Here is a 12,654-nt window from a genome sequence, read left to right on the forward strand (position 1 = left end):
TTTCTTTCTTTCTTTCTTTCTTTCTTTCTTTCTTTTTCTTGCTTTCTTCCTCCTTCCTTCCTTCCTTCCTTCCTTTTCTTTCTTTCTTTTTTCCTTCCTTCCTTCCTTCCTTCTTTTCTGTCAGTCTTCCTTCCTTCCTTCCTTCCTTCCTTCCTTCCTTCCTTCCTCCTTTCTGTCTCTCTTTTTCTTTCTTTCTTTCTTTCTTTCTTTCATTCTTTCTTTCTTTCTTTTTCTCTCTCTTTCTCTTTCTTTCTTTCTTTCTTTCTTTCTTTCTTTCTTTTTCTTGCTTTCTTCCTCCTTCCTTCCTTCCTTTTCTTTCTTTTTTCCTTCCTTCCTTCCCTCCTTCCCCCTCTCCTTCCTTCCTTCCTTCCTTCCTTCCTTCCTTCCTTCCTTCCTCCTTTTTCTTTCTTTCTTTCTTTCTTTCTTTCTTTCTTTCTTTCTTTTTCTTTCTTTTCCTTCCTTCCTTCCTTCCTTCCTTCCTTCCTTCCTTCCTTCCTTCCTGTCAGTCTTCCTTCCTTCCTTCCTTTCTGTCAGTCTTCTTTCTTTCTTTCTTTCTTTCTTTCTTTCTTTCTTTCTTTCTTTCATCTTGAGAAAGAGAGTGCACTGAGGGGTAGAGAGTGGGGCGGGGGGGGCGGGGAGGAAGATAGAGAATCCCAAGCAGGGTTGCATTGTCAGTGCAGAGCCCAATGCAGGGCTCAAACCCACCAAGTGTGAGATCATGACTAGAGTAAAAATCAAGAGTCGGATGCTTAGCCGACTAAGCCACCCGGGTGCCCCATGTGGCTTTATTTCAAAGGGATCACATTAATCACTTTTTGATCAGAGGGAAATGTCAATCTCCTTGTTCCTACAGGCCAAACGTAGGTCAGTGTATAACATCAGAATGAATAAGATGGAAATTGATTATGATACAATAAAAAAGAGAGAATCCATGTTTCTACACTGACACCACAACAATTTCAAAAAAGGGTAGGAAGGAAATTTCTTCCTAGAGGAATGGCACCTTCTAAACATAGAACAGAAGACAGAAATAGAACACCGCCATTTTACAGCTACCCTATGGATAGTTGCAGCTATTGACGCAGGCAAAACTCATCAGTGGTTGATAAAACCTTTAAACCAGTTGGGGACAGAATCTCCAGAGCCTCAAAGACTCCCTCCTACAGGTTGTTCATTAACTACCAGGGGGAACATGAAGCTTGACAGTGGAGAAATCTGGGGAACAGCACTTTGGCCAGTGATGGAATGTAACGCCCCCAGAGATGGGACACGACGGGCCCTCATCGTGCAACTCTGAGGACACAATATCACCTATGAAGTCTTCCTACCAAAAACAGTCTCCCCCGAATCAAGTCATGAGGAAACCCATCAAACCACCTCTGTTGAAAAACAGTCTGTAAAACAGCCCAGACTCTAACAGGGTCAGCAGCGTGAAAGACGTCAGGTTGGAAGGTATTCCAAATTAAAGGGGCAAAGATATGAACACCGCATCCACAGTCCTTGACCAGATTTTGGGTTCAGAAAGACAAAAACTTATGAAGGCATCACATCTCAGTGATGCCAAGTTGTCTGAGTGTGATTATCCTATCGTGGTTATGTGGGAGAATGTCCTAGTTCATGGCATGTGCGAGAAAGTGAAAATCATACCTGCGTTAGGGTGCTGGCATTTCAAATAGTTTTAAGCTTTAAGTGTGTTTTCAGGTCATCGTGTTGTTTTTTAAAAATTAAGAGAAAACCTTAGCTGAAGATGGTGTCAACAAATGTCCCTCCTCCTTCCTTCCAGTGACCTGTGTGGCGGCCCCTTCTGGAAGGAATTCCTCCCGTAAGAATTGTGCGTTCAAGTTCCAGGTGCTGCCCCCTGGGGCATTTTGTTTCAACACGAAAATACGAACAAGTCTTCATTTCCTCAATATAGCTTATTCCAGACAGAATGCCGCGAGGAACTTTGCGAGTAGGTTCAAAAACCTCCCTCCACCACATGAGGGGGGAGAGCTGGACCTATTAGCTCACAGCACGGAATGAATTCAAATCCATTCCATTAGACAAAAATCTACTGCGAGCCTTGGGCCAGGTTTTGGTTTGGGCCAAAACCACCAAGGAAACATAATTCCAGCTGTTGGGACCTCAAAACCCGAGGAGCGACACATGCGACCCAGACACGCGTAATTCTTGGTGTACCTTACCGATGTAATCGGAGAGGTTAACGTTCGGAGCCCGGATCAGCAACCCTTCTTCCACCAGCTCCTTGTACAGAGACTCAATGGTCCTGGTGACAAAGCAGAGGAGCTATTCCATGAGCAGACACATAAAGTCAGCATTTCTGTTAATCATCACATATGCAGAGAACTTTCACCAGACCTATTCCTACGCACATTTGTGTCTATGCAACTAAGCCGGTGTTTGGAAACATTGCTACAACTGAGGGACACATCAGGCTTCGAAAACAATACTTTTGCTCATCCACATGCACGTCGGACGTTTCCCATTAATAAGAATTATATCTGTGGGCATCTGAGACCAGCTACCGCTTCTGCAGTCTGCCCTTTCATGAATCCTTGGGACGGCACAAATATGAATTAGAAATTGCCCTATAATAGCAGTGCAATGGGCCCACGATTATATATTCAGTTAGCATCTGCAAGCCACAGCAGATCATTAATCCTTTGTGCAACTGATGTTTCCTTTTAACCCAACAGCATAAGACTTCAAAAGAAATACCTATAAGGAACAAAGGCTCAGAGGGGAACTAATTCTATTCCGAAAGATGAAATGTCTAACGCAGTGGGGGTGATGATTTTTTTAGGAGGATATTATACTTTTCCATAGTGTTTACAGATGTCAACCCACTACTCTAACAGGGCCTTGGGCATATAGCCAGTGCACTGGTAATTTAGAGTAATTGAAGAAAAAAAATCAAGACAGTATCCCACTTAGTAAGTGAACGTCCCAGTGAAATTAACTGGGGCTTGGCTTATAGGAATTCAGGTAGGTCAAGCTCACATATTGAGTACAGTCCTTTGAGATGTCTCATCTATTCCCTTTTCATTTCTAGAAGCTTTATTCTTTAGTTCTACCCTAGTCTTTCTTTAGAATGAGGAATTGTAAATATAACTATATTTAACCAGTTCTTTGTTCTACGATCCAGGTTAGGGTGATAAAGAATTCTCAGTTATATTTAAGCCAAATACCCTTCGGATACATGTTAATTCAATGACCCCAATCTTTGACTGACTGCAATTTTGTTCTTTCAAATATATTTACAATAGTGTTTAAATGAAAAGTGTTTAAAATCCTGCTGTGAATTAAGGCTTAAGTTGTAATGGTACTTGGGATAACAGTATCTGACCTGTATCAAGGAGGCACTAACTGTAGTTTTCCAACTAGAATACTTATTTGATATAGACATATAATATATGCATAAAATATTTAACATAACACTGAAGATTCTCCAAAACAATCAGAACAAAATATATTAAGAAGCCTGGGACACAAACCCGTATTTCGATCTTTCCAGTGAAACGAATTCTGTTATGGAATAAAAAACATTTTCAACTTTAAACCTACCTTAAATATGGTAAAAACACTGGTTTTGGGTTTACATTAACTTCATGAGAGAAACGGAAGTTGTCTTCCTGTGTCTTGGCAGAATTAGCCCTAGTCTAGAGACACAGGGTTGTCCAAAATTGAAATGAAAAATCCTCCAGGAATGAGACGACCAGATCCTTCTGTGCCTTGGTGTCAGGGCTCCAGGCACGTGCACCAGCTCTGGCCTCCACTTCCTTCTGGATGGTTCTAAGGGCTTCCTTTCTCATGGGTCTTCTCTCAGAGTTTGGGAATGTATCCCTGCTACCCAGGGGAGGACTAGGAAACACCCCAAACAGGGAGCAACACGTAGTATCCGTTAACAAAACCCACAGGAAGAAAGGTATTCCTTCAAAATGATTTCTTTTTCTTTTAATGTTTATTTATTTTTGAGGGGGGGGTGGGCAGAAAGAGAGGGAGACTGAGGATCTCAAGCAGGCTCCGTGCTGTCAGCACAGAGCCTGATGTAGGGCTCAAACTCATGAACCTTGAGATCATGACCTGAGCCGAAGTCGAACACTCAACCAACTGAGCCACCCAGGAGCCCCTCAAAATGATTTCTGACATTCACCTATTAGGTATTTAATTTAATTCAATTTTACTTTTATTTGTTTATTTAACTGAAGTATAATTGACATATAATATCCTACTAGTTTCATATGCATTTCATAGTGATTGAATATTTACATACATTACAAGATGATCGCCATGATAAGTCTAGGCACCATCCATCACCATACGAAGTTAGTACAATATCATTGACTGTACTCCCTGTGTTGTATGTTACATCCCCGTGGCTTATGTGTAACTGGAAGTTTGTACCTCTGGATCCATGTTACCCATTTTACCTGACCCCCAACCCTCCCCCATCCGGTGACCACTAGCTTGCTTCCCGTATCGATAGTCTGTTTCTGTTCTCTTGCGTTTGTTTTGTTTATTTTGTTCCTTAGATTCCACTACATTCCTTGGAAATATCTGAAAACCTAAGTCCCATTTATTTCCAATGTTAAAGCACCGAAGGGCCGTTTCAGCTTAAAAACGAGCATTTAAAATGATTCATGAAGGGGCGTCTGCGTGGCTCAGTGGGTTTCAGCTCAGGTCATGATTCACGGTTTGTGGGATCGAGCCCCCTGTTGGGCTCTGCCCTGATGGTGTGGTTCTGATTCTCTCACCCCCTCAAAATAAATTAATAAAGAAGCTTAAAAAATAAAATGATTCATGAGTATCGACATTTGGCCAGCGGAGCTCAAGGAAATGGAAATATCCCTTGATGAGACAAATCCTCTTCCTTTCCTTCAATGAGCGTTTAGGAAGTGCCTCAGTGGGTGGGGCCCAGGACAGGGCAGGGCACAGGAACTGTCTCTGCCCTGAAGGGGTCTAAGTATTCCCTCAAAAGTTGGATCAGGATGCTATTTCTTAAACAAATTCTTAAGAACCCCACGATTTTAATTTTTATTTTATTTTGTTTTGTTTTGTTTTATTTTATTTTAACATTTATTCTGTTTTGAGAGACAGAGAGAGACAGCATGAGCGGGGAAGGGGCAGAGAGAGGGAGACAGAATCTGAAGCGGGCTCTAAGCTCCGAGGTATCAGCACAGAGCCCGGTGCGGGGCCTGAACTCTCGAACTGTGAGATCATGACCTGAGCCGAAGTCGGATGCTCAACCGACTGAGCCACCCAGGTGCCCTAAGAACCCCACGAATCTTAAAAGCTTAAGTCGTATGATCTCAGAAGTGATGGGGCCTGACCTTGGCAGACATCTTTCCAGTGTAGGAGGCCAGAGCGGTCCCAGCGCCTGGAGGATGAAGGAGGTGTGGGGTACAGGGAGGGGTGCCTTTCCGGGACGGGGGCCGCCAACTTCGGCTGAGACCTGTGCGCTGCTCTGGGGGGGCCCCCTAGCCGTGCAGAACAGCAACACTTGTGCACATCTCACCTGTCAGCTGTCAGATCTTTATCCTTCTTCCCTTTTTTGCCTTTCTTCCCTTTCTTTTTCTGGAAAAAAAAAAAATGAAAAGAGCCAACAATTTAATACAGACAAGCGAGCAAATTATCTCTAGCAGTTAGCAAGGGAAGCTGTTTTGGTAGTGGTGGCGGGGAACGGGATGAGAGTGTCGATTGTGGCGTGCCGAGCGTGTGGGTGTAGCATTTTCCTGGACATAGGGTTTGGCCTGGGGACCCCCCCAGCTTGCTTGTGTGGGCATGTCCCTGGCCGGGTGGACAGTGAGGTCACCACTGTGAAGCTTGCATGGGGCCTGATTCCCAGTAGGCGCCCAACACTCTGGCTCTCATCTACAGAGGAGGAGAGCGCCGCGTGCCCAGGCCATCACGTGTGCTCGTCCTTAACACCCGGTGTCGCGCTCTGTTAGCATCTGGCCCAAGATCTGGTTCCCAGAGGGCTCTGCGTTCTGATCACTGGGACAGCTGGAGGGAAGGGCTTGGGACATGATCTTTCAAAACAGCGCCTATCGCTTCATTCCTCTGTCTACAGCATCCATCGGTATCGCCCCATTTGCCCACAGGATGAAGTTCAAGTTCGCCAGCACGGCGGATGATGTTCTCCCAGCCTGGCTCTCTCTTCCTTCCCCTTATCATCTCAGGCCTCCTCGGGCCACCCGCACTCCCTGTCACGCAGACTGAACGTCGGGCACTTACTGTCCCAGCATCTCATTCCTCCACGTCCACGTCCTCATTCACTGATTCATTATTTTTGTCACATATAACTTATGTGCAGTGAAGCATCACCCACATCCAGGCTGACTAACCTTTGCATTTAAAGTTTGCATATAACCCTACGAACACCGCCTCGTTCAACATCTAGAACATCTTCTTATCCTTGACCTGTCTCTCAAGCTGCTGTGGGAAGCCGCTCCTCTGACGTCACTGTGGATTCATGTTGCCTATTCCTCTACACGTAATTATACAATATAAACACTGTACATCTAGGGGCGCCCGGGTGGCTCAGTCGGTTGAGCGTCCGACTTCGGTTCAGGTCATGATCTCACGGCTCATGGGTTCGAGCCCCGTATCGGGCTCTGTGCTGACTGCTCGGAGCCTGGAGCCCGCTTTGCATTCTGTGTCTCCCTCTCTCTCTGCCCCTCCCCTGCTCATGTTCTTTTTCTCTCAAAAAGAGAACTGAATTTCATTCAATACTGTGATTGCAGGATTCACTTATGTGGTTGCACTTGATGTTTCTCAGGTTTTTTTAAATTAGAATTTTTATTTTGAGAAAACATGGATTCACATGCAGTCATAAGAAATAATACAGAGGTCCTGCGTCCTCTTCACCAGGTTTCTCTCAATGGTAACATCTTATAGAACTATCTTACAAGGTCACAACCAAGATGCTGGTATTGACATTGGAGTCAAGATGCAGAACATTTCTGTCTCCACCAGGGTCCTCAGGTGGCCTTTCCCAGACCCACTCACTTTCCTCCCACGAGCATCCCATCCTTAACCCCTAGAAACCACGAGAGTCTCCTCCATTTCTGTCATTTTGTCCTTTTGAGAATGTTGGATCAGCAAAATCACAGGCTGGACTTCTTTTTTTTGGTATCATTTTGCTTTTCATTCATTATAATTCTCAGGAAATTTGGCCAGGTCATTGTATGCACCGATGATTATTCTTTTTTATTGCTGCTTTCAGTTTTGAGTTATTATGAATCAAGATGCCGTAAATGTGTGTGCGCGCGCGCGCGCGTGTGTGTGTGTGTGTGTGTGTCTTTGATTCTCCGGGATAAATGCCCATGAGTGCAACTGCTGGGTTGTAGAGTAGTCTGGTTTGCAAAGAAAGTGCAAACTGCCTTTCAGGGTGCCTATACTGTTTCACATTCTCACCAATAATGTATTAGTGATCCAGTTTCTTCCCATTCTTTCCAGCAACTGGTGTTGCCATTATTTTTTATTTGAGCCATCCCAATGGGTGGGTGGTGACCTTTCATTGTGATTTAAATTTGCATTTCCCTAATGACTCATGGCACCAAATGTCTTTTCCTGTGCTTCTTCCTCCCCATCAGCCAAAAGCCTCTCGTCTTTGGCCCATTTTTTCTGATTGTTTTTTTTTTTTAATTTTTTAAAATCTTATTTTCAAGAGAGTGTGAGAGACAGCAGGAGAGCGGGAGAGGGTCAGAAGGAGAGAGAGAAAGAATCTTCAGGAGGCTCCACCTTCAGCACGGGACCTGACACGGGCTCAATCCGATGACCTTGGGATCATGACCTGAGCCAAAATCAAGAGTTGGACGCTCCACCAGCTGGGCCACCCAGGTGCCCCTAGGTTGTTTGGTTTTTAACTGTTGAGTTTTAAGAGTTCTCTGTATGCTGTATGCACCAGCTTTTCCTCAGATATGTGGCTTGCAAGTTATTTTCTCCTAGTCTGTACTTTGTCTTCTCACACTGTTAATAGAAATCTTTCACACAGGAAAAGTTCTTCATTTTGACAAAGCCAAAATTTTCCTTTCATGAATTCTGTTTTGGCGTTTATTCTAAGAAGTCTGCCTAGCCTTAGATCCCAAAGATGTTCTCTTTTTTAATAAAAGTTTTATAGTTGTACATTTTCCATTTAAGCCCATGATCTAGTCTGAGTTAATTTTTGTACAATGTGTGAGACCTAGATCCAGGTTCGTTTTTTCTGTCTGTGGACATCTAATGGTTTCAGCACCGCATATTGTAAAAGTTATTATTCCTTGAATTTTTGCACCTTTGTCAAAAATCACTCTGGAGTATTCCTGTGGGCCTATTTTGGGAGTACACATTCTGTTCTGTTGATCTGTGCATCTAAGTCTCTACCAGTAATTAAATTTAACTCTATCATCTTTATATTTGTTTTCTAATTATGCAATCTGTTCTTTTTTCCCTTTCCCTTTCCTGTATTCTTTCTAATCAATCATGTATTTTTCATCTTTCCACTTTATTTTCACTATTACTTGTTATACATTTTAATAGCAATTAGAGAATTGCAAGATATATTATTAACTTATTACAGTAGACCGGCATTTTACAGTGCCCTGAACAGTGCAATAACCTTACAAGTCTACTTACCCCTGCCCACCTTTTTGGCTGCGGTTGTCATATATTTCATTTCCATGTGGTATAAACACATATGACTTTGTTATGATTCTTGCCTTCACTATTTAATTTTTTTTTTAACGTTTATTTATTTTTGAGACAGAGACAGAGCATGAACGGGGGAGGGTCAGAGAGAGAGGGAGACACAGAATCCGAAACAGGCTCCAGGCTCTGAGCTGTCAGCACGGAGCCCGACGCGGGGCTCGAACCCACGGACTGCGAGATCATGACCTGAGCCGAAGTTGGCCGCTTAACCGACTGAGCCACCCAGGTGCCCCATGATTCTTGCCTTCAGAAGCAAATATTCTAAAAGTGGCCTTTTATATTTACCAAAATATTTCCATTTTCAACAGCGGATCCTTACTTCTTACGTGTCTTTGTTTCTATCTGGGAGTCTTTCCCTTTCGCCTGAGAACTATCCTTTAAAGTATTTCACATTGTGGGTCTGCTGCTGCTAAGATCTCCAAAATTTTGTTTGTCTGGGAACACCTCTATTTCCTTCCACTTCTGAAGGATGTTTTCACTGGGTCTGGAGTTCTAGGTTGGCAGTTAGTTCTTTCGAATCTCTAAAGATGCCATTCATTGCTTTCTGGCTCCATGGTTTCTGTTGGGAAAGTCAGCATCCTTATTTTTGTTTCCATGGAGGAAATATATCTTAAAAAAAAATCCAGTAAGATTTTGCCTTTCACCTTCGACTTTTAGCATTCTGACTCCTATGTGTCGAGGTGTAGTTTTCTTTGATTCATCCCAGTCAGACCTCAGTGACGTCGCTGAACTTGTGGCTTCGTGTCTTTCATCCGGTTGGGAAAATTCATGGACAGTACTTTTTCATATATTGCTTCTTTCCCATTCTCCTTCCTTTTTGGGGGATTCCAGTTACACATGTAGTACCACTTTTGACCATGTCTCAAATGTCTCTTATTCTCTGTTCTGTTCTTTACATTCTTGTTCTTTCTGTGCTTCAGTTTAGATTTCCTACTGACCGGTAAAAGCTCAATCTGTCTTCTGCTATGTCCATGCTGTTGTCAGACCAGTTCCAGGAGTTTTTAATCTCCGCTACTGCATTTTTCAGGTGTGGAATGTTCATTTGTTTCTTTTAAAAGTAGGTTCTCAATTTATTTTTGTATACGAGATTCCTCCCTCCCCCACTTATATATGCTGGCACTCTGGGAAATGCAAGAGAGTCAACCAAGGATTTTACTGTCAAGGAGTTTCTTAGCTTCTCCAGGAACTCCTATGTCCTTAACATTTCTGTGACTACAACAGGAGAGGAACTCAGGAAAGAAAGGGCCCCTGAGAGGCAGGACCTCACCCAGTGGTGTCATCATGGGGATGACAGCACATCCAGAGAGACCCAGTCCTGCAGACATAGAAACCTGCTGTTGCCGGCACAGATGCCTTGTGTGTGTTGTTCTCTTCTGTACCCCGAATGCCTTGAAATGTTCCTGGCATTCAGTGCTCCGTAAATACTTATTGAATGAAACAGTTAATAAAGACAATCTGTTCCTCAAGCCTAATTTTGGATCTGCAAATAACAGGAGAAGGTGGAACAGACTGTAATGTGAGTAGATTGATTTAGAATGACACATACACTTGCCAAGAGAAACAGACCCTGTAGACTTCCAACTTAAGGAAAATCAACATGAAACTATAATAACTCATCAGAAGGTTGCTTGGTGATTATGCCATTACTAAGGGAGGTGGCTGGATGCTGTGAATCGCTCCTGATGCTATCCTGTGACATCCTGAAGCACATATTTAGCTTACAGGGATCAATCTGCATGGGGTCTAGATCTGACAAATTAATTTATTTGATAATATGTGCTGAGGACTTGCTTTGTGCCAGAAAGGGTTACAATGGTGAGCAATCAAAAAAGACAATCACACAGTTTCGGCACTCACAGCTCTTCCGTAGATTCAAAAAGGCAGATACCAACAAAATGATCTCACTAGTAAATATAATATTAAAACTCTGATAGAGTACCAGGAAGATATAGTACACAGTGCTATGTGTATGCAGAGAAAGAAGACTTACTATGGATGACCCAGAAGGCTTCCTTGAGAAAGAAAGGCTTGCACTGAGACCATAGGGATGAGTAGGGTTAACTGTGCGAGGAATTAGGGGAAAGGGAGTGAAGATAGTTCTTGAGAGGGAATAGCATGTGCAAAGGCCCTGCGTTGGGAAGGAGCATAGTATGTTTGGGGGACAGAGAGGAAGGTCAGAATGCTGAAGATCATGAAGAGGGCACTGGCCAGGTCAGACACGGCCTTGTAAGCCTGGCTGAAGATCGTCATCTTTATCCCTGGGGGATTAAGATACCATTGAAGGGTTTTAGCATGGAGTGATAACACCAGATTTGTATTTTGAACAGACTGTTCAGGCTGCTGTACAATCTCTGATCAAGTCACTTTCTCTGGATGATGATGGATTAATACTGCCCAATTCTATCCCTCTGAGTCCTTTTCCTCCTTCTTTTCTATGGTTGAGGTGGACTATTTCCCTTCTGCTAATGGTCTTCTGAAGGATGGGATTTGGTAGAGTTAATTAAGCTTCAGCTTTCAAAATTAAAACCACATTCAATTTAGCCACTCTGATAGGTGTGAGGTGGTATCTCAGTGTGGCTTTGATTTGTATTTCCCTGATGATGAGTGACATTGAGTATCTTTTCATGTGCCTGTTGGCCATCTGGATGTCTTCTCTGGAAAAGTGTCTATTCATGTCTTCTGCCCGTTTCTTCACTGGATTATTTGTTTTTCGGGTGTTGAGTTTGATAAGTTCTTTATAGATTTTTGATACTAACCCTTTTTAAGGAACAAGCTAAGGGGCAGATGGTGGGCGGGGGAGGGGGATAGTGGGTGATGGGAAGGGAGGAGGGCACTTGTTGGGATGAGCACTGGGTGTTGTATGGAAACGAATCTGACAATAAATTATATTAAAAAATATGCTCAACAGCATTAGTTATTAGGGAAAAGCAAGTTAAAATCACAATGCAATAAGTTTTTTGATGTAATGGGAAAAGAAACACACATTCAATTTATGTCTCCGAGGTTTACGCCTAGGTCATTGAATTGGAGTTTGAGGCACTCAAAACTTGATAGTTACATATTTACCATCAAGCTACTGGGGGACCCTGAACACAACCCATTTAATTCCAAAAGGGAAATTCGCAGCAGCCCCTCCTTGTGACATATTGTGAGTCATTACATAGACAGGGCAGCCACCAGACTGCAGGCAGTGAGACAGGGCAGTCGTGCAGGAGGGTGAGGAAGCCCATTGGCCTTGGGCTTGGCCAATGGTGCTTGTTGGGTAAAACCAGAAAGCCTATTTTCAGCCAGAGGGTGTACAGCTACCTCCTGTCTTCATTTCCCATTTTGTTTGGCTTGAATTCCCCGTTCAGTCACTAAAACATCAATTTTTTTCCTTTTTTTTTTTAACAAAGTTAATTAATTAATTAATTAATTAATTAAGAACCAGCGGGGGAGGGGCAGTGAGAGAGGGGGACAGAGTTGCCAAAGTGGGCTCTGTGTTGACAACAGACAGCCCCGTGTGGGGTTTGAACTCATGAACCATGAGATCATGACCTGAGCCAAAGTTGGAGGCTTAACTGACTGAGCCACCCAGGCACCCCTAAAACATCACTTTTTCATGCAGGTATGCAAGGCATTACTAGAGTCCGTGGTCTCCTCAGTCAGTGCCCTCACCTACTGATGAGACCAATAGACAGTGACCTCTCCGGCTTCAGGGATGTATCCGCAAAGAGGGCCACGAAGGCCATTCAGGCGTCGCACTGAAAAGTCAAGGTTAAACCGTGAACCTGTAAAGTCAACACAAGACGGATCAGGAGAGCGTCATCCTCAAGGGGCTGGAGGGACAAGCCACTCGTGTAGCTGGATGTGTGAAAAGCTCCAGGACAGTTTGTGAATCACAAGAAGGGCCGAGGAGCCGGAGAACCCTGAGAAAGCCATCACGGGGGCAAAGGTTGCCTACGTACCTGCGGACATGGCCAGGGA

General features: G+C 43.6%; 1 protein-coding gene across 1 annotated transcript in view; it reads right to left on the reverse strand.

Annotated features, from left to right (window-relative positions):
* The window catches only part of IQCA1 (IQ motif containing with AAA domain 1), a 155,192-nt gene that overhangs the window by 46,488 nt on the left and 96,050 nt on the right, over positions 1-12,654 (reverse strand). The window contains exons 12-13 of the mRNA XM_043578245.1: positions 5,516-5,574; positions 2,184-2,266 (exon numbers count right to left, since the gene is read on the reverse strand). Of these exons, the coding sequence (XP_043434180.1) occupies positions 2,184-2,266; positions 5,516-5,574 (142 nt within the window). The remainder of the gene's footprint in view (positions 1-2,183; positions 2,267-5,515; positions 5,575-12,654) is intronic.

The sequence above is a fragment of the Prionailurus bengalensis genome, chromosome C1 (assembly GCF_016509475.1).
Source record: "Prionailurus bengalensis isolate Pbe53 chromosome C1, Fcat_Pben_1.1_paternal_pri, whole genome shotgun sequence".
In the NCBI taxonomy this organism is placed as follows: Eukaryota; Metazoa; Chordata; class Mammalia; order Carnivora; family Felidae; genus Prionailurus; species Prionailurus bengalensis.